The sequence below is a fragment of the Strix aluco genome, chromosome 2, assembly GCF_031877795.1.
Source record: "Strix aluco isolate bStrAlu1 chromosome 2, bStrAlu1.hap1, whole genome shotgun sequence".
NCBI lineage: Eukaryota > Metazoa > Chordata > Aves > Strigiformes > Strigidae > Strix > Strix aluco.
In genome coordinates this window covers 41,202,178-41,224,957 of record NC_133932.1, presented here as the reverse complement: position 1 = coordinate 41,224,957, position 22,780 = coordinate 41,202,178, and the positions used below count along the sequence as shown (strand labels likewise).

General features: G+C 43.6%; 1 protein-coding gene across 14 annotated transcripts in view; it reads left to right on the top strand.

The window, feature by feature from the left end:
• The first annotated feature begins 12,217 nt into the window (after window positions 1-12,217).
• Window positions 12,218-22,780, top strand: part of KDM6A (lysine demethylase 6A) — a 165,016-nt gene continuing 154,453 nt past the window's right edge. For 8 of the 14 annotated variants that reach the window (XM_074814498.1, XM_074814492.1, XM_074814490.1 and 5 more), the window contains exons 1-2: window positions 12,219-12,515; window positions 12,772-12,835. In XM_074814498.1, the coding sequence (XP_074670599.1) occupies window positions 12,355-12,515; window positions 12,772-12,835 (225 nt within the window). In that variant the 5' untranslated portion in view covers window positions 12,219-12,354. Of the gene's footprint in view, window positions 12,516-12,771; window positions 12,836-13,930; window positions 14,422-22,780 lie in introns of those variants that run through there. The other 6 variants (XM_074814499.1, XM_074814495.1, XM_074814494.1 and 3 more) reach the window with 3 other exon arrangements.

Below are 22,780 nucleotides of genomic sequence, written 5' to 3'. Positions count from 1 at the left end.
AGGAATCATAGCCCAAGTATTAAGGCTGCAAAGCAAGCAGATAGTAGTTAAAAGTTTAATTTTTAATCTTTAATCCCTGTGGTATTTATTGTTTATTTATCATTACTTTAAACACTTTCCTGAATTGACATCTTAGCTATGATTTCTATGCTTCTGAACAAACATAATGGAAACATTTCAAAGCTAGGCTTAAGAGGGAGGGATTAATTCAATAAGATAATCTTTACAGTTCTGAAGAATTAATGTATAAAACACAAGTTCTTTACTAAAAGTTTCTCTAAATAACGACATAATTTGTAAAACACAGTATATGGGAAAAAAAAAAGAAGTGTATGAACAGTAATCAGATGAGAAAACCCTAGTAAGAAAATTTCTTTAGAATGAAAGAAATGTGGCTTATTTTCCTATATAATCTACCGATTGCATCATTTGGTAGATGCTGTTTCCTTTTTAGCCTTGCCTAATGTGCAGAATCGTGATCCTTTTTGACCATGCTCCATTAGGAAAGAGATGCATACACAGGTAACAGAATTCAGAAGTGTTACTGTGAAAAAAGAGTTATTCGTCTTTGCATGTGGATCAGGGTTTTGATTCCCAGCAACAGCTGCTGCATCAGTACAAGAACAGTACAAAAAGAGAGCTTGAGATAAAGACCAATAGCATTTTGTCCAACTCTCCCGATTTAGAATCTAACTGGCCACCAAATTAACAATTACTTAGAGGTAGTAAGGAGTCAGTAGTAGGTAATTTCTATGACTTATAAACTTTTAGAGGTTCCAGTTTTTTGTAATTTTTAGCCTGTTTTTTATTCCTGTGATAGCAATCTCCAGTCAACCTCACAAGATACAATCATCTTCCTGTGTTGTGCATCAGTCAATCAGCTCGTGAGGCACTGTTATGAACAGGCTGGACCTCCTTACAAAAGAATCTCAGGATTCTTCACAGCAGCAGCCAGCACTGATGTAAGATTTATTTGCAAGACAAGTTTTAATTGAATCCAGTAAGCTGCCCAATGATACAATCACTGTATCATCTGTTCTGGCATTTAATTTCATATTAAAATGATATTATTCTTAAATATTTTTCAGTGTGCTACACAATATTATATGTGAATAATTACCATAAAAGTTGTCTGGAAGTGGCTTTCACCTTCCTCTGGAAGTTTGGGGTTTTTTTGTTGTTGGGATTGGGTTGTTTTTTGGGGAGGGAGGGAGCTGGCTGGTTTGTTTGTTTTTTTAAAGTGAGGTTACTTGAATAACTTTGCCTCAGTTTCCAGCATGGCACTGTAAACAGTTAACTCAGTATCGCTGAGGGATGGCTGGGGCAAACCACAGCACAGCACTGGCAGTGTTGACTGGGAAGGGTCCTTCTGGGGCAGGGGTTGCTGTTGGGGAATAAACCTCACTTGACCATGTCCTGGGGCACCTTCACATTGGTTACACAGCTGTGTAATTTTTGACAAAGCGCAGTCATAGTTATTGGTTTAACTAAGATTGGGGAGGGAAAAAAAACAAACAGAAACTAAACCATCTGATGATTTCTGCTTTTTGCCAGACACCTTGTAATTTTAGCAGAACATTCATGTTTTACACAAGTAGTGGAAAACTATGACAGCAACAGAAAGAAGAGTTGGAATACGTGACTAAGTCAAGAATTTGGCCACAGAAAAGGCCTCTATTCAACCAGTGGTCAAATCCACCTCGTGCACCTGGCGCTCTCCTCTCCTCACCTCCTTGTTCCTGACTCTCCAGCTGCTGCCGTGATCGCCATTTCTTGTACGCTGACAAACCACCCACCCAAATGGAGTATTTGAAACCAAACCCCACCACCTGGGAGACAGAAATTGTAACCATCCTGTTTGTATTTTCCCTGCATTTTTTGCAGGCCACTGACAGCTAGCATTTACATTGCAAAATTAATAATCCTAAATAGAAATATACTTGAAAAAATTCAGTTGATTCATAAAAGAGACTTAACAGTAGATACGCAAGAGTTGTTCTTCACTAATGATGCATATTGCATTCAATTATGTTTTCAGAGAACAGAAGCATAAACAGCGCAGGATGTCTTCTTTAGCATGGGCTGATGTAACAGGAACCAGGAAAAAAACCAAATTTGCAAGAAAACCTGTTTCTTGCCCAATTTCGTGAATAAAGGAGTTCTGATAAGCATTCAGACTTTGTAAGCTTATCTGAACTGAGCCATTAAAAATGGGACTCGATCCTGCCAAGTACTGAGCAGAACGTCTCTTCAGATGGTATTACATAACTTGCAGGTTCAGGTCCTTAGCAAGGTAGGATTCATTAGAAATGTGCCTGCACTAAAGGGGTACGTAATAAAAGTAAACCCAACCACTTATTAAAAAAAGAACCGATGACATGATTGGCAACAATAGTATTTAAATTTTATAGTAAAACATTTGTCCTCCTTTTTGTACAAGGAACAACTATAACCTGAGCAGGAACAATGCAGATTTCTTAAGATTATACCCCAGTCATTTTTATATAGACTATCCTTGAGAAGAAGAAATGTATCCACGTACTTTCAAAACTTTGATGTCTTTAAAATAATGCCAACTGCATTAACATTTTTGTGGTATCTAGACAGCTATTGAGACTAGTAAAGTGGTAAACTTGGATGCTTACATGCAAGCACGTGAATTCAATAGGGGATGTGGATTTATATTTTTATTTTAATTGAGAGAGGAATATTAGAGGGACTTGCTTCTCATTGATACTAAGAAGCCACTGGACTAACACTGATTTTGCTGTATGAAGATTTAAACCCACAACTTCTGGTAAAATTTTGTCTATCCACTACTGGCAGAAAAAGTACCAATTTACACACATCAAGGCTTTGGAAAATATTGCCCATTGTTAGTGAAGCTGCCCTTCCTGCTCCCTTTCCAAAGAGGCCATCCTCCCATTGACACCAATGGCAATTTCCTGCCTCTCACTTGGCTTTCAGTTTGGCACCATGTATTCACAGAGAGAAGCGCTATGCTTTACTTTTCCTGTCAAGAGTAAGCCACCACAGGGCTCATTCACAGTCCAAAAACCAAACCAGAAAAACACTAGAGAAGAACTGATCACAAATTGACTTTAGTAGTACTGAGCATATTTATACAAACAAACACACAACTGCAAACATTCAAACAGAAACCAAACTATGCCTTGAGAAATTTTAAGATGGGAAATTGTCCGAGCCATTCCTAGACTAGCAATTTCCTGTTTCACAGGTTCTCAAGTGAAATGCAGCTGATGGGTGGGGAAGCAAGGGAAAATGTATACTCAAAGGCATGGGGTTTGCTTTTGGTTTTATAAATATCAAGCTCACAGTAGAAACTACTTGTCTTCCTCATCTTCCTCCATTAGAGGCCTGATCCAACTCTTATTGGCATGCAGAAGACACAGCGGAATGCAAACCACTAGAGAGCTTCTAAACAGACTCTACCTCTTGATAGTAGCAATTTTATAAAAAAAATTTCGTACAGGACTTGGTTTATCTTCCAGTCACACATGATGAACAACTTTACACGCTTTGGGTACAACCCTGTTCCTTATTCTTTTAGTCCTATGCATCAAATTGATGCGATGCGACCTTATTTTGATAAAATTCAAAAATATAAGAGAAGAAGTAAAGAGTAGCATGCCCTATAGCAACAGTCTTCAAATTTAAGCATTATCTTTTATTTCATTTGAAATGCGCCCTGACTCACCAATGACTCTAAGGGAATCCTGAACTGTGCCTAAAGGATGAAGAATTGTCATTGTCTGTGTCTAATAAGGGTACAATGGAGCTTCTTGAGCCACTGCCTTAACTCTGGACAAGACATACCCAATGTCAGAGCCCCTTCTGCTATTTACACCTTTAAAACTTTTGTCTGTACATGATTACAAGATTTAATATATACCATTACTTGTGCAAATTACCAGATTTTAAAAGTTGCTTCTTAGGCAGATATAGTAGGAAATGGATAGGAAAGACTCAAGAGACTACCAACGAAAATAGTTTTTCAGATTGGTTATAGAACATTTTACTGTTTTATACATCCACAAGAATGTTAACAAAAAGCAACATACACAACAGTTGATGCTTTTAAAATAAATAGTTCTCAGATACTTTTTTGAAAACATTTGTCTATAAAGCACTAAATTAAATCCAGTAAGAGCATGTGGCATCCTCTGCTTTAGAAGAAAAACAAAAACATCAGATAGTAATGTATCTTGCATAATATTGCATTCTGCACAAGGATTTACAAAAGTAAACAAGATATCAATTCATCTAGCTTGCTGAGCATCATGAACAGCTCCTTTCAAATGTTTATACAAAAAACTTAACTTTGCTTCAGAGCTGTTTTAGAAATGTTATTTATTTGTTTTTATCTATAAGCCAGGAAACCAGCAGGCTACAAAGGTATTAGCCCAGCACCTTATATTAAGTCAACACATATATAAATACATAGCCATAGAAACACAAAGGTGCTTTTTTTCTTCCCCTCCTTGACAGCATTTGCCAAAATAAAGCTACAGAGGAGCTACAATTGTCAATCTGAAGATGAAAACAACTTAATATAAACACAGTATTTTTATTATCAACTTCTCAACAGCTGTATTAAATTCCTGCATAGACACGAAGGCAAGAAATCTCACTTTCTTTGCATTGTTTTTGAAGAGCGAAGATACTTGTTCATGATCATCTTCTGTCAAACAGGTGACTTCTTTGGAAGGTGGTATGTCATAAGCTGCCACAGCCAGTTCCTAGTGGGAGGGCGGACACTTACGTACCTACCCGCTGAAACTATTGACAGAAATGAAAGCATGCCCACATTTGCAATACACACCAATGGACACAGCCAAAACTGCCAGGGATGGAGAAAGAATGGGAACAATTGAAAAAAAAAAAATCTGCTAACAAAAGCAAAGGAACCACTTCCTCAACAAGTTTAATTTTTCGTGTTATTTATTTCTCCAGCTCTGCAGAACCTGTCAGTTAGTGTAATATTAGAGATCTATAGAGTGCAAGAAATATGATAGTGGTAGCTCTTCTAACATTTGCTGCTTCTACTGGTAGAACTTGAACAGGTGTGTTCGTACCAGCATGAAGAGAACTAGTCTTTCTTACACAGCTAATCTACAGAATATAAAAAAAATAATTTCTGAATTTCACGAAACAGCTCAAAATACAGTTAAGGTTATGTATTCAAATTCAAAGTTTTCCATGTTTAGATTGAATTGTTGACATGTCATTTATTATTTTTAAATAAGTAACAATTCCTTTGAAATTTCTCTTGCTCAAGAGAAATTTTCATTTCTACTGACACACTGCACAGTGATGGAAATTACTGCTTAACTGATACCTGTGGATACTTCTTATGACTATGAATTACCACTCAAATTCCAGCTGAATTCAAGCATTAAGCTGCTCAGGTACAATCTAGATTTTAAAATCAAGCTGACCAATGGGAGGAGAGGGCAAGAGACAAAAATGACTGTATTATTCAAGCAAGACAGAATGATACTAAGTAAGGTCTAGAACTAAAGCATTTAGTAATTACTAGTTTTTAACCCTTTCATAAAGAAAAAATATCTTCATGATCATAATGCATTTTGTAGATTAGCTCACTTTCACCCCTCTCAACACCCAAAGTCAGTAAGGTATTTCTGAGACTGAAGAGCAATTTGTCCATCAACGTGGTGATAAAGACTATCAGAAAGACCTTTTTTCCAAGATTTTCTAGTTTCTGTGATAATTCTTCTACACATGCATTGTTTTTTCTTATAGCTAGCAAAAGCATTTGACTTCTTTGTGCATTTTGTTGAAAAAAAACCCAAACAAATCCAACCTTGGGTTTTAGATCAGTTTCCCCTACTTTCTTGACCACCATCCACTGTCAAAATATAACATGGATCACTGCACAACACCCGTCAGAACTTTAATGAGGGTAGTACACAGAACATGTGAATTGCAGATCATTCTATTATGAACTCACAGACAATATGGGAACTACTGCTAAAATACAAAAATGAAGTACTGAAGGTTTTCTTGTCTCCAATTTCAAGAACAATTCAATTTAGTAATTTAAGCTTTTCTGCTTTTACATTGAAGAAAATGAAGAAAAGAGCAGTAAGAAAAAAGATGTAGGAAGAAAACATGTTAATGAATATGGAAGGTTAAACAAAGGGGCTACTTTCTCCATGACTAACCTATTGTCAGGTTGTATTAGTTTATGCTGCCTTCTCTTATATGCCCAATAGTCACATATTTCAGTCAGCTTGACTAAAATCTGGCAAGGTGGCAATAATGCAAGTGTTACATTTATATTTCGTAAGACATAAAATGGCATTCTATGGCTTCTTTTGGTCAGCTTGCTGTTTTTCAGTATGTATACCGTGTCACACAAATCCAAGATTGTCGTCTTGTCACGTTTCTCCTGGGCTACTGCAAAAGGATTTACCTTAGAGGTCTCTGAGCTATTATAAGCATAATGTTGACACCACACCTGGAATACTTTTTTTTTTTTTTTTAAAAACAGCAGTGTCAGTAGAGATCACATGTGCATCCTGAGCTCCTTCATACTCTTGTGTGACAGTGTAAGAAGGTGACTGTTACCCTCACTTCCCCAGCAGCTCATAGCTTGCAGCCACAAAGAACTTCAAAAAGCAGAAACATAAAGACCAGCTTGAACTATATGCCTAACTTCCAGCACCACAGTTTTTCTAGGGGCTGAAATAATGAATCTTGCTGTAGGTGACTAGCAAGTATGTCTTGGGACTATAGAAGACCATGAGATTTCAACTGTATCCAGCAGGGATATATTGCTCATTCAAATTTGTTACCTGACTTGGAAGTCACACCACATATGTTAGCAATAATTAATAGGTTCTGTTAAGTGCTATTCTTGAAAATAAGCATGCATCTGAGAATGGATCTGATGAGGAGGTCAGATAGTAAGAGAATAGTAGTCATCCATGGAAACACACTGTGACCCAAAAAATCTTCATGGAGCAAGCCTGGCTTTTCAATACACTTGATATGACCACGGAAGTGTTGCACCAAACCTCTGCCCTTCTGGAGAGCAAGAACTATAGAGACACAGGAAATAAAGCCAGATTTGTCCAGCAAAGAATGTGGTTTTGAGAAAGCAAGTTGGTGGTAGCTGCCTCGTCCAGGAAGAATTCCATGTCAAAGGGAAACAAGGAGAGGGGTTCCTCCGCTAGCTTGTCCATGATAACAGATATATAAGGAAGTTCAGCCTGCAGATGATATACTGCCTTTAGGAAAAAAAAATATCTTTTTGATGATACTATACAGAACTTTTGGAGACTTCAAGAAAAAGCTCTCAATTTTTTTTTTTAGGTCCAAAAGCAAGTACAAATAAGGCATGTGGGCAGCTCCACATCCGGAGTTGTGGGAAGATCAGGTATGGCTAAAACGAACCACTGGGATATACTCCACCAGGTAACCCTTTTGAGTTTAAATCCCCAGTTGCCTTTTTTAAGGAGATGTACACATTAAAACTTTTTCATATTTATGAGTCCATTTGCTCCCCCACATTTTACATATAAGCAGCCCCAAACATTTTACATTTTGAAGATCAAGTCTTTTTTCAAGGTATAATCCTCTCCAGAAAAATCTATTGAATTTGCAGGGTTCCAACCTCTAACGAACTGCTACTTTGTCTTGTCCCAGATCATGCCATAGTAAAAAGGACATCAGGCTCAGTGTGTTTGTCATTCAGAAGACTTGCAGCAAGGAGTTTCATGCTTTGTGAGAGGCAGCACTCCTGACAGTACAGTATTTATTGTAGCAAACAAGCCTCCAGTCAGGACTTTGTACCAACAGATTTACAGTGAATTTGTGGTGAACATTCATGACAGACTACTATACTCTTGCTCATAAAAAAATGGTAGGATTGCCACCATCTCTGAAAAGGTTCTCCCTTAACTGACAGTGGCAAGCTAAGCATTTGATTGTTGGAGTTGATGACAGAGAAAAGTAATATTGATGCAAGAGTAAATGTACACCTGGAGCAGGTCACCCTTCCCCTGTTCCATGCTACATGAAGTTATTTTCTGAGATTGAGTTCCTATATATGTGCTCAGGCTTGTCCTATTTGCCAATGAACCTGAATGCTTGAGATACCACAACTACCTTTGACATCAAGTGAGATGACAGCTTGAATCCCAGTGTTGAAGCTGAATCTTTCTTCCACATCAGCTTTTTTGCTGTGATTTCAGGAGTTGCTTTTCAGTTTAACAAGACATCAGGTGATTATTTATAAGGAGAACTCTAGAATTAAATTTTGCTGTTTCTAACATTACTTTTCAAGAAGTGATGCATTAACTTTGCATCTCAATTTGAAGCTGCAGAGAATGACCAGCATGCCAAACACCTACTTAGAACACGGAGTTCCCTCTGGCATAAACTGCTCTGCAATGGTACACACACTAACAGCGCTCAGCGTCTTAACAGATTGGGCAAGTCTTGCAGCATGACAAGGCAATGCCTGACACAGTGTACAGGAATACACAAAGAAACTCTGCATGGAAAATTAATGGGGGTGAAAACATACAGGAAAGGTGAATCCAAAGAGTACTGTCCAGTCCGAGAGTTTTATCAGTCCACAATTTTCACACAGAAGGTAGCAAATCGGTTTTGGAGACTCACAGATGGCTTTGGAATTTAAGCTAAGCTAAAACCTAAGAGTTACAGAACGACACTGCCGTTTCGTTCTTTTGTCTTAAGAATTTAAGGACATACTCCTTCTGGGGTCAGCTTCCAGGGCGTATCTCAGAGTGGGAGGCCAACATCACACTTGTCTGAAACAGTCTCTCTCCTTCCATAGGGATGATAATGTATCAGCCTTAGCTCCCAAGATTGTTATCTGACTGTTTGCAAGGGCAGGGAGTGCTAGTTTCAGTATGCATTTTCAAGCTTTTCTTGCTATTATTAAAGAAACTGAACTTTGCATACATCCTGAAGAGCTGAAACAATACATAGGTCTTTAGAGCACCTCTTAAGTCATCCAAACAGTAGTTCAGATTTTAAAAAGCAACTGGAAATTCAATTCAAGCAATACAAGTACGATGCAAGGGGTAAGAGGGGTGTTGACAGTACTAGAGGAGTAACTCAGGTGTTGTGACTTCAGGTGCAAAGAAGTTTCTTGTTATACTTTCAGTTGAACTAAGACTCACGCTTCTATGAAGTGTCCTGAACTGCTTTGTAATTTAGAAGTTACCTTCCTTGTGCTGAGAGGTAGCTGCGCCTACTATCCCTTCTGTTGTTTTATACCCGGGATACTGCAAAGTGGAAACATAAGACCTCAAAGTCAAAATCCTTAGAAATAATCTGTGCTGAAATACCTTATTTTTAGCACATTACCAATCAGTAGAGTTCTTGGTCCTGAGATAGGCACCTAAGGAAGCACTGCTGAGAAAATATGTGACTGGGAAGCCATGTAAAACACAGATTAAGATAGATGTTTGATCATAGCTCTGTTATCACTATTGATAGACTACGGCCCATTCCCAGAATCAAAAGTAACTTGTTTTTTATCAGGACTCCAAACTCAAAAGCACTTTAAGCCACAAATGCCTGTCTCTTATACCAATACACTAACCAACTGGCTGCTGGCTATTTTATAAAGATATGCAACCTTAGTAAACTCAGGTGCTTTTTCATTCTAACTGCATTAGCATCAGAAAGCGTGGCTACATGACAACATTCTGCTTCTAACAGGAGCAAGGACATACTAATTTGAGTCTTCTTTTGCATTATTCAAGACTTTGTCTTGACCAGATCTCCAATCAGTACGCTGGGAAGCAGTGCAGGCCTGCACACTTCTGACAGCGTCTCTGCACTGTGCTATAAACACCATCAGGACCAGAAAACGTTCGAGGATCCATTTAGAAAGCATCACTGATATGTGTTACCTGTAACACTTAAGAGAGGCAGAAACATGCTTCAGTTTCATGACTACGTGATTTGATGGTGGCAATTCAAAAAGAGGGGATAGAATCAGCAAGCAGCAGTGGCATCGTGATTGAACATCCCTTGCACAGTTTGGCCTTTGACCTTTATTAATCTAATTCCTAAAGGCAGTTAATAGCTTCACTGATGCTTTAGAGCACCTGGCAGTAGTAAAACAAGCCCCTCTTTGAGGGAAGGAAATTCAGCTGGCAGAGAAAAAGTCTGCCCAGTCATGGGGCTTTGGCTAGACATTGGAGAAGTGATACAGTGATGTTATAGAAGACTGTTGCTCATCCGTTCTCGGCAAAATGGGTATGAGCGGTGAACTGTGCCACCACACACCTGCAGAAGGTTGATCTCTTAAGCATCACAACAGAGTCAAGACCTAATGATTTTCAAAAACCTCAGAGCTTCCTGGTTGTGAGGGCAAATTAATAGGACTGTAAAGAGAAAACAGACCCTCAAAGTCCTGGGTAAGCTGGGAAAGGTCGAGAAACCACAGCCGGCAACATTTATGCCACAAGGAAGGCTGTGGGCAGGCTTGGCCTTATAATGAAGAGGAAGCCAACAGAGCACGCAAAGCCCCTTTCCCTCAAACGCCCGAAGAAATTCAGGTATTTACTCACACGTGAGACGTTCCCGGAAGCCCGACTCCGGTTCTTCACGCCTTCCTACGAACCAGCCCCCCTCCGGCCCGCCGCTCCGCGCCCCCGGCCCGCAGCCGAGCCGCTGAAGGCACTGTCCGGCGGCCACGCTCGGTCCCGCCGCCGGCGCCGCCCCCGCCCTCGCGCCTGCGGGCGGCCGCGGCCTCGCGAGAGCGCTCCCGCGCGCCTGCGTCCCACCCCCCCACGTGACGGCCGCGGGGCTCGCGCCGGCGGGCGCCGCTCCACCTGTCACTGGCTCCCGGGGGCGGGGCGGGGCGCGCGGGGGGAAGCCGCCCCGCCCCGCCCTCCACGCGCGCGCCGCACGCCTCGAGCCCCGCCACGCGCTCGGCCTTTGAGGGGCGGCGGCGGCGGGCCAACGGCCGCTCCCTCGCCGCCGGAGAGTCCCTGCCCCGCCGCGAGCGGGCGGCGGCAGCCGCGAACCGGACGCCGGCGCCTCCGCTTCCCGGGGCCGGCGAAGCCAACTGCTGTGCTACGGGGGCTGCCCTCGGCTTCGGCCGCCGCCGCCGCCCTTCTGCGCGGGCGTCACCCAACCACCCCTCCCTCGGGCGGCGGCGCCTCCTCTCCCCCGCGGCCCGAGCGCACGGAGCCAACACCGTCCCTGCTCCCCGCGCGGGGAAGCCATTATTTTCCGGTTGTGCCAAGACGCCACGCCCCGCGCCCAGGCCAGGGCGGGCGGGCGAGCGAGCGAGCGAGTGCGGCTCTCCCTCAGCCCGTGCGGCGCGGCCCCCACCCGCCGGGCGCTAGCGAGGCCCGCTTCCTCAGCGGCGTCCACTCCCCCAGCCCGGAGCCCCCGTTACGCAACTCCGCCCGTGAGCGCAACCCGCCCTCCTCCTCCTCCCACCCCCAATACCCGCCACTCCCGAACCCCCCCCCCCCCACCTCCCCCGCCTTCTGGTCCTACGGTTTTTAAAGGCGCACGCCGAACCTGCTGGCGCTGGGTAATCGCAAAGCTTCTCTGACTGACAGTCTGTCCGGCCTCTCATAAGCCGCGAATCCCTGAGACCCCTCCCCCTCCCTCAGACACCAACCAATGGAACGAGGGGGGCGGGCGCCGAAGGCCAACCAAGCCGAAGCGCAGCAGTGGAAGAGCGCTATGACTGACGTAAGTCAACAAAGGTCACGTGCGGCGCCGCGGAGGCGGCGATTGGCTGCGTGGGCCCGGGCGGGCGGGCGTGGAGGGGGGGTCACGGTGGCGGCGTGGGGTTCGCTGTGTGACACAATTACAACAACTTTGGGCAGCTGCTGGGGAAGTTTGTACAGGCGGCAAACACACCCCGCGCGGCAGGGCGGGCGGGGCCCCTGTCACCCCGGCTCCCCGCGCCCCTCGCCGCCGGGGCGAGCGGCGCCGCCGCGATGTAAACACCGCTCCGCCGCCATCCGCCACCGCAGCAGCCGCCGCCGCCTCCTCCTCCTCCTCCTCCTTTCCCCCCCCCCCCCACTCCTCCCTCCCTCCCCCGAGTCTCCAGCGCTGGGGCTCCCTCCCTCCCCCCTCCCTCCTCCTCCAAGCAGCGGGGCTTCCCCCCGCCTCCCTCCCTCTCCCCTCCCTCCCTCCCTCCTTCCCTCCCTCCCTCCCTCCCCCTCCCTGCCGGCTGTTGTTGTTGTAATAAAAGTTGTGGTGTGTGTGTGTGTCGGGCACCCCGCCCCGCCCGGCGCTGGGGGGTGTTGGGGGCGCGCAGGGGGGGGGGTTGCGATCGTGAGTTAATTACGCTGCGTTTCCATGAAATCGTGCGGAGTGTCGCTCGCCGCTGCCGCCGCCTCTGCTGCTCCTTTCGGTGATGAGGAAAAGAAAATGGCGGCGGGGAAAGCGAGCGGCCAGAGCGAGGAGGACTTCGCCAGCTTGACAGCCGAGGAGAGAGAAGCCCTATCCGGCATCGACAGGTACCCGCTCCCCACTCCGCCCCGGCCGCCTCCGTGTCCCGGCTCGGCCCGCGCTCCCTCCGTGTCCCCCCCCTCCCCTGCCCGCGGCTCCCCGCTCGGGAGTGCGTGTGTGCCCGTGTGCGGGCTCCCGGCCCCCGCCGCCGCGCTCTGCCCTCGCCCGCCGGGAGCGAGCCTGCCTGCCTGCCCGTGCGGGGGGCTGACTCTCGCTAACGCTGGTGCCTCTCTCCCCTCCCTCCCGCCCGCTCCCCTTCTGCAGCCGACTCTTCGGATTTCTGAGGCTTCATGAAGATGGCGCCAGAACGAAGGCCTTGCTGTTAAAGGTAAGCGCGAGGGTGGATGTGGAGCGGGGCTGGGGGGGGGAAGGGGGGGAGGGGAGGGAGCCGGCCCGGCCCAGCCGCCCCCTCCCTCCGGTCCCCCGGGTCCGCACGGTGAGTGTGTGCGTGCAAGTGTGCATCTGGGTGCGAGTGTGTGTGTGTGAGTGTGTGTGAGTGTGGCACCGCCACATCCGCGGACGCACGTCTCGGCGGGCGGCAGGGCGCTCCGCCTCGCCCCCCGCCGCCGTCTCCTCACGCGTCGCTGCCGCCTTTGCCCCTTCCCCCCCACCCCTACCCCCCCCACCCCCACCCCCCGCGTAGTCAGCGCGACCTCCCGCGCGGGAGGGAGCCGAGCGGGGCCGGGTGTGGGACGAAGGGAGCGCGGCCTTGCGGGCTCCGCTCCGGACACTTTTGCGGGTGTCCGTCCAGCCCCGGGACGGGAAAGTGCCAGCGGGCCGGGCCGGAGCCCGGGGCCGGGAGCAAAAGCCAAGCGGGGCGGGGGAGGGGGCGCGGGGGAGGGAGGGGGAGGAGGAGGAGGAGGCGGGGGGGGGGGGGGGGGGGGCGGGGAGGGCGCGCGCGAGGCTCTGCTGACGTTGGCCTCTCCCCGGACCCTCCCTCGTGATTTTCGCCCCGCGCGGCGGGGGCCGGCGGCTGCGCGCGCCCTGCCCGGGGCCGTTGCGGCTGGCGGCGTGGCGGGGAGAAGCTGACCCGGAGCCGGGGGAAGGGGGGGGCGAAACGGGCCGGGCCGCGGCGGGGCGGGCGCGGCGCTGAGCGACTCCCGCTGCCCGTCGCCGAGGGACTTGTTTACTCTCCGGGCCCGGCCGCCTCCGGCGTGCCAGGGTCTTCGCCGAGCGCCGTGTCTCGCTCGCCCCCCCCCCCCCCCCCCCCCCCCTCCCCGACGGCCCCGCCGCCGGGCGGCTTGACAGGGAGCGGGACGGCCCGCAGGTTGCTGGAACCCGGCCGGCCTTTTGAGCGAGATGTTTGTTTCTGTGAAAAGTTGTTGGCCCTGTCATTTAGTTAAGTAATGGCTGCTCCTGTCGGCCCAAGATGGCCGGACAGGGAGGAGAAAGAGAAGGGGCGGGGGGGGGGGGGGGGGGGAGGGGGAGGTAAACACGAAACAAACACCGGGAACGAATACGCACGTCGCCCGGAGCGAGAAGCACCCGGTGAACGTCGAGGGAAACTCTCCTGCGCATTGCAACTTCTTTGTGGGTGCTTCCCTGCTGCGGGCAGGGCGTTTGCAACGCTGGCGTCCTCCTTATCAACCTGTAGCACATTCTGCTGCCCATCCGTAAGCTGCTGACAAAGGCTGTGCAGGCTGAGTGTCTGCTATTTAAAGGCTAAAGGCGAAGGAAACGTTTGGGTAACAGAATAAGTCGAGCTGTTTTTAAAATACCACACGGTTGAAGCAGGGGACTCTGTTCTTCTGGTTCCTGCTTTCTGACTTGTTCCTGTCAGTAGCGTTGCATTTGACACTTTGTTCATCCTATTGTTGTGCCCGTGCTGAACGCTGGTATTTTCACGTGAAGAATTTTCTTCTGTTGCTGGTCTTGGTTGATCTGAAGACTTAACTCTAAGGCGTGTTGAATTCGGTAGGCTAGGCCGTTACTTGTGTTTGGATGTTTATTTCTGGCATGATTGGAAGAGCTCAATGTCAGGACGTGGGGGGAGGGGGGAGAGATGGAAGTAAAAGCAAGTACACTCTTCTTTGTGCTTATATTTTAAGAAATCTAGTGGTTTCCTTTTGATTTTCAGAGTTATTTATAAGAGTACTTCTGATAAATCAAAAAGGTAGTGGAGTGACATGTCAGACCAGTTAAATAATGTATGTTAACTGTTAGTGGGCCAGAATTAATGTCTGCTCTGTACATGCTGTTGAGGCTATCGGAAATGTTAGAGAGAACCATCTATGGGATAGAGCTTAAGGATGCCAGATAGAAAATAAAAGCATCATATGTAATTAGATCATCTGTTGCATAACGTCACTAGGTTAATTTTTATTTTGCACACTGTAAAATTAAGTAATGCGGACAGCAGTTCACCATATTAGTTGAGTTTTGAGTCCTTTCTTGCATATAATGGCTTTTCTTTTTTATGCCAGTCAATTAAAGTTTTAGTATATACAGTTTGTTTGAGATGACGGAAGTTGTGGGGCATTTTGAGAATTTTGAAGTATATTTCTAGAAATATCATTGTATGTTCTCCTACTGTGTCAATGCATAAATCCATGCCGTGAATACTAAAAAAAAAAGCAACAACTAAATATTTTGATATTTCATCTCAGTTTTCTGACAGTGTTTTTGACATTTATGAATTGCACACTAACTCACAAAGCATGTTCTTGGTAAAACTTGTCTCTGAGAAAAGTACATTGTTAAGGAAGTAGAAAGATTAAAATGTTACTGTTCAGCACAGAGATGTTTGAGACAAATTTCTTGGCTTGAATCAGCTTTGGTTTTGTTTGTGCTTTTTACTTTCAGGGAATGTGCATGTGTTTCAATTACTGTTATCGATAAGTTGTTATTTTTAAGATGTTTTTACTTAATTCCTTTTCTGTGTGTGTGACGCTTCATACAGTCTACACTCTATGGGAAGGTTCAGAGTAATTAATCTAGCAAATCACTTTTAATTCTGTATAACAGTTACTTTTATTGTAGAAAGTGTGGCCATATATATGTGTGTTTAATTAATAGGCTTTACAGTGTTAGTAACAAAATCTTTCCTTTTGTGCATGAAGCAACAACAGCTATAACAAAGACCCTAGGCTCCACAATTAGGAAATCCTAACTGACTGATTTAAGAATCTACAAGCCAGCGCATTATAAAGTAATGTGAGATTTATGTGCAAGTACAGCAGGTAGGGAAAACCATTGAGTCATGTTTCCAGAGGAATCCTTCACAGAGGCAGAAATTTGTCAGTACTCCCCTCGATGGGAGAATAGTACACCCGCTATTGAACCTGTTAGAAAGGCAGGCTGTAGCGGCGTGTCTTCTGTGAGCGCCTGACAGTGTTCCCTGGTTACCTGTGGTTAAGGTGGTAGGAGCAGTGTACGTGTCTGAGGAGACTGTCGGGGTGGGAGGTGAGGTCCGGGGTTGCAAGTGTGGAGGGAGCTGCTCCGTTACCCGCACGGGTACTTGTGCAGCAGCGGGATTCGGTCGTGGACTTAAATTCGGTGCCTCAATAGGAGGAGGTACTGCTCGCGTTTTTGCTGGGGCGCACTCGGCAGGAGGCAGTGTGTTAGCTCAAGCCATTTGCAGGCCGACCAGGAGATCTCATGAAGCCTTTGCAGTGGGAACTCTGGTTTTAATGAAGCCATACCCTGACAGAGTTTAATAAGAAGAAATCTGGGATCTGTGATTCTGTGATCTCTTTCAGGGATGGAGGGAGCTTCGTGTCTGGAGCCTTAATATAGTTGTGGGTTTTATTCATGCTCCAAGTCTGGACTGCAGTCCCCCTTTTATGGTGGTTCTGCTTTGTAGGATATATGGCTGTAGTATCATGAACTAAGCTGAGTCCTGCTGCTGGGTGTAGCAAATCAAAAGAGCAGATAAGACATCAGATCTATACAGTTTTATGAATTACTGAAGATACAGACTAAAGGTCAGGAATATTGTTGCTCCATGTATTGGGGGTATGTGAAAAGCCAGAAGAAATCAGACTTTCCTGTAATGATGTATACACATTGTTAGTATGGTTGACAGAGGAAGAGAATTTTCTGTTGTCAAAAATTTTGTATTTGGTTTGCAGAAAAGGAACTTGAATATCATAGTTTGCAGCTAGAGTGTGGTTTTGGGGGAAGAGAAGAGGGAAATTGAAAGAGAGGTCACTTTTCAAACTGGTTGAAATGCTGAAAATCCAATGTAGCCAGTTTTGTATAGAAGGTGCTCACTGTTAGCTTCTGTAGTTGACAAGAACATTAATGTGGATCAAAAAAACCCCAACCAAAACCCCTGCAGTTATCTTGAGGTCTCTTTCTCCCAGGAAGACTTCTCTGGCAGGAGGTGAAGCTTAAAGATTACTTGAAGGGGGTGGGGAGGGGAGGACATCCATTGTATTGGAAGTGAATTGCAAAGCATTTCCTTTTTCTTTTTCTTCCTTCCTTTTTTTTTTTTTTTTTTAAATGGTACTTCCAGTGTTTAGCCAAAGTTGACTTTCTTTCAGTTGACAAACCTCCGTTTCATAAGCTATAATTATTTGGCTTCTATACAGATTTAGGTTGATGTAGCTTCTCTAATGTACTGGGTATAAGATGCTTGTTAATTCCTATTCATAGAGTTTAATCAGTTTGTCATATCCTGTAGACAAAATTGGAAGCATGTTTCCATTTAAAATTATTGATGTTTAAGTCAATTTAAAGAGAGGTGAAATAGTTCCATGCAGTATGCCAGTTTTTGGTCTCTGTGTTACACCTCTTGTGGTTTCGCAGCTCTTTTGTTTTCCAGCTGATTTTAAAAATGGTATTTCCTTTGTATAGAGGCCATATGTGTTGACAAAATTAACAAAGTGATTATCTGTGCTTTTATTAAGCATACCAAATAAGTGCACAGTGACAATATTCTTTCATCTTTCTTACAATTGTAGGTGTTACTTGTTTAAAAATAGTTCCGGACAGTGTGAATTAGTATATATTGACTTTGTCCCTTTAGTGTTGACATTAATGTTAATTTTCTACTAATCTATAATTAAATATCCTCAGTTTTAATTTTAACAGACTGCTTGTAAAATAATTATGCAGGAAAACATTTTAGGAGATTAGGTGTAGTAAAGTGGGTTTTTTTAATAACTTTGGAAACATTTTGGCTTAATTTGTTTTCATCAGAACAAAGAAATATTGCTTTAGAAAGAATTACAGTGTTTGCCGTATATAATGGCAGCACTGGGAATTGAGAAACTGGGGATTGGTACCATGAGACATTTGTAGAGCATTCCAGGAAGTAGGCAGCCTCTCCAATTGAAAATTATGTCTGAGCTGTTCCTTTATGTTTTTTTAAAATACATTCTGCATTTCTTAGTTATTATCTAGTACGCTGTCAGTTAATGTGAAACAAGTTGAAGTTGGTTAAAATTTTGTAAATTGTGTTACGAGTGGGACTGGTTTTCTAGCTTTCTTTGAAGGTGTCTGGAAGTGGAAAGATTTGAGGTAAAAATGTTGTGTTTATTGGATAATTGGGACTGACATAGATTTTTTTTTTTTTAGGATCAGTTTTTTTCTGTATGCAATTTGGGCTTTATGTTATTTGGGTAGGGTTTTTTAGGATCCAATTAAGGTGTAATGTATGGCACATTCTATAGTTCATGGTTGTACCATGTTTATACTTCGAAATTACAAATACAGTCTATGTGATATTTATCTGTCCTGGTTCTTAAAGAGTTAGTTATAGGTTTGCAATGTTTATACTTCATCTGGTATAAAAAAGGACTTTACACAGTGCCTTTTGTTTAAGTACGAGACACTTGGCATGTTGTGATACTTTCAAAACTAATGTTTAAGGCATATTTCTTTAAAATAGTGTTTTTTATTGCTCAAAGCACACGTTCTTGAATGTTTTGGATGTTTAAGTTTAAAGTGCAGTGTTGTTACTACTTCCTGAAGGCAAGGAATTTGATGAAGTTTCAAATGTTACAGTTGTCATTTTAATATGCTAATGGAAAGGCAAAGATGGACCTCATCTCTACAAACAACACGCTTTTGTAGAAGTGTACTTAAAGATTACAGGACAGCTAGCATATTGGTATTTGCATTTGGGTAAGCTTTATGTTTGCTATCAGGAGACAATGGGGAATACAATATAAGATTTTTCTTTGTTATAGTAGGTTTTCATGTTTATTATGGAATAAATTTTACATATTGTAGCTTCTGAGTACTGGTCTGCTGAATCTGGAGACTGAAGTGGTCCATTTCTTTAAATGATACATATGCATAGGCTTAAGATAATTCACGCCCTACTGACTTAATAATGAAATAGACAAGGCGGGCAGCAATTTGGGATGAAGAAGAGAGAGAAATATTATTGTATTTTAGCAGCTGAGGCATAGAGGTTTTGATAAATTATTTAATTTTTGAAAGTGAAGAAAACCTGTGGCAAGGATGGGACACAATTGTTTTCCTTCAATTCCATTCCAGTAATTTAACCACTGAAGTCCTTCCATTGATCCATCTGTGCATCACAATACTCGTGGACTCTAGCTTTCAAATTTCTATACAGGTAATCTCAGGTACCATATGTGAGGAGGAAATAAGACAATCTAAAGTTTTTGCCTATACATAGTATTCAGGTGTGCTTTCTGCTTGTGAAAAGCATGTCTCTGTGCCTCTTGCCAGCCTTTATAGCTGTTTGTTCACTGTAATGGGTTGAGTGGACTTGATAATTAGAGGTAAGACTATCTGCAAGTATTGATACCATCTGAACTAAGTGTTGAAAGAATCATCTAAAAGCTATACCATATGTTTGTTATACCATTTTAGAAAAGTGTAGATGTTTCATACTTGGATAACTCTGTGCGTAGAACCATTTGTTTTCATTACATTAGTAAGATGATACAAAATTAAGGAGAGTCATGGAAAATGTTTACGGCTGTAAAGTGATTTTATACTGATTAACATTTGTCACAGGACTTTTCAGTACCAGAATCCTAGGCCATAGCCCACTGTTGTTCTTTATCCTACTGAGAATTAGGCAAATTTATGTTCTGTGGAGAAATTAAGCTTTGGTTTCCAGCCTTACAGATTCATGAATTAAACTTCAGGTTGATCTCTGGTTAGTGGACAAATACTGTTCTTGGTTTTCAACTGATGCGATTTTTGGGTAATGGGAGGGATTTTGCAGTATTTTGAACAGACTGAAAGGGAAGGAAATGTGTATATTTGTAGTTCAAGTATACTAAAATAGTTGTATAAAACTAGTTACTGCTGTAAAGGTCTTAGATCAGCTTCTGCAGAAATGAATTAAGCAGATGGGCTGTGAGTCTGAGGTGAATACATATCTGAGTTAGGTGGCAGGTTTTAGTATTGGACCAGATAATTCTAGAAGCTGAACTGTTATCGTGCTCGCTCTGAATGCATCTAGGTATGTGTATACAACTTCCAGTCCTTTAGTTTCATACCTAGTATTTTACATGTCCAACTCATGTAAGGTACTTTTTGTTTTAACCTTCCTTCTTGGTGAGGTTCTGCAGCTATGGTGTTTGAAGTGTAACATTTGAATAATGTATCTTCACAATTAAAAATTGAAGTGATGCTTATTAAACTTCAGGTGTCATTATAGAGACCAGTTGACTGTCTTTGTTACAAATGTTAACAAAGTTAATCTTGTTCCCTAGCAGAATACTTCTTTGTAGGTAAAAACAGACAAAATGGAACTAAATGGTCCTGTATGGAGCCCAACAGAAGGCTGCCAGGATTTGTACAGGTGTACCTGAGAGGGTAATCTTTGGTACCTTACAGCACATTTTTGTTACGAGGAAAGAGAGGAACTGTGTTTGATATAGTCTAATCTGTTTTTTGGACCAGGGAAGTTCTGTAAAGCAAGGGAAAATAATTAAATATTTTATTTTGTGTTTGATTTACAGATAGGCACATTAAAGAAATAGCTGTAGTAATTGTAATTCCTCTCATGGAAAAGGCTTTTTTTGAGACTGGCCTGTTCAAGACTAGTCTGTTCAAAGCTTGTTTTCAAGACTAGTTATACTGATACTGTCAAAAGTAGTATGAGCCATTTGACAGTTTGCTTGTGGACTTAATAAAGTTTGTTGAATGGTGCATTTTAAAAATGAGCCTCTGTCAACATTTTGCAGTTGGATAAAGTATTACTCTTGATGCTGAATACTATTCTTTGTATGTAAAGAATGATAGGAAAGTATTCCTTATGTAAATAAAATACTGTCTTAATGAACAGAAGGCCCCTTAAGTGTGTTTGGGAGTTGAAGAATATTCTTTCTCAGATGCTTACACTTTATAGAGTATGAGAGGACACATGGATTACAATCAGAGCTGTTTTGACAAAATAGCTTCCTTTATGGTTCTTGCATTTGCTACATAGTGTTCACTGAAGAAGCTTGTTTAATTAAGATGTAGAATTAAGAGCTCATTTATAGTTTTGTAAAGGGAGTGCCTAAAAATGTGCTATGAATTACAACCAGAACACTGTATGTCTACGTATGAATTTCCTTTGTGGTAAGTTGTTAAATTAATTGTTTGTTAAAATGGCTTTAAGTCATTTCCTTTTCTCATAGTGGCGTTTTGAGGATTATGATTCACTTCATGATATAGATTGGTTTTTAAAGTCTAAAACAGATTGAATTGTGAATGTGCTTTCCATTAAATTTCTGCTTGCATTTTGAGAATTTAAAAATTCTGAACAATTTCAGGATACCATTTTCAGCATTAGACAAAAGATCCAGCGCAACGGCTTTTAAAATAGAGCCAATAGGTCTTTTATTTTTGGGGTAGTATTACATTACTTCCATTGCAGTTGCCATTTTAACTTTTTATTTAAGCACTGGTTTCATTATCTTATGATTTGAAAACTTACTTGCACAGGAATCTAGAGTAGAATAATGAATTGAAGTTAAGGCTTTAGTTTTGTGTATTCTCCCTCTAGGTAACAGAATTTTAAGTACTCTCTGTTGTTTCTCATATGTGCTAGTGAAACCATTTTTGGGCCTGTGTGATGAATCAGGCTGGAGAACTGATTCGAATCAAAAGTAGTCTAGTAAAAATGGAAAACTCTTTAGTTTTAAATAACCAATACTGAAGGTTACTGCTAAGACAAAGATCTTAGGTTTTAGCAGAGCAAACTTCAGCTTGCTCAGAGCTCACTTGGGAGGGATTCCATGGGAAGCTTCCATGGAGGATAAAGGAGCTAGCGAGTGCTGGAAGGTTTTCAAGAATGCCCTACTGGAAGCACAAAAATGGGTCATTCCCTTTTAAAGGTAAGGGAAGTAAGCAGAGCAAGAGACCCCCTTGGCTTAACTGTGAGCTTCTGAGTCTGCTCAAAACCAAAAGAGAAGCATAACAGAGATGAAAAGTGGGTGAATACTGCTGAGAATTACAAGGGTGTTGCCAGGGTGCAAGGGTATTGCCAGGGTGTGCAGCCATGCAGTTGGAAAAACAAAAGCTCAGCTTGCATTGAAATTGGCCAGAGATGTAAGAAACTACAAGAAAGGGCTCTTCAGGTACGTAAACAACAAGCAGAAACAGAAGGAAAATATTGGCCCGCTGTTAAACAGGAGAGGTGAATTAGTCACCAGCAACGCTGAAAAGGCAGAGGTGCTCAACACTTCCTTCACCTCTGTCTTGCTGCTGGGATTCAGGTCTTGGGAACAAAAATCCAGGTCAATGCAAAGACAGACCCACTGTCAGTGAAGGAAGAGTTGGTGTGCGAACTATTACAGGAGCTTGACCCCTACAGATTGATGGACCTTAGTATTATCCACCCAAGGGTGTTTAAGAGAGCTGGCTGCTGTAGTTGCGAGGCCGCTCTCCATAGTCTTTGAGAAGTCTTGAAGACTGGGGGATGTCTCAGAAGACTGAAAGAAGGCAAATGTCTCCCCCATCTACAAGAAGGGCTTAAAGGAGGATCCAGGAAATTATAGGCCCATCAGTCTTACTTCGGTACCTGGGAAAGTCATGGAACGAATCTTCCTGGGGGCTATCACAAGTTACATGAAGCATGTGGTTGGGAAAAGCCAGCACAGATTCACCAAGGGCAAATTATGTTTGGCAAACCTGATTGCCTTCTATGACACAGTAACCTGCTCGGCTGATGTGGGGTGAGCGGTGGACATTGTCTACCTGGATTTTTCCAAGGCTTTTGATGAGGATTCCTACAGCCTCCTCCTAGAGAAACTGATGCGTTACAGTCTAGACAAGTGGTCTGTGTGGTGGGTGGGGAACTGGCTGACAGGCTGCACCCACAGGCTCCTTTTCAAACTGGCAACCTGTCACAAGT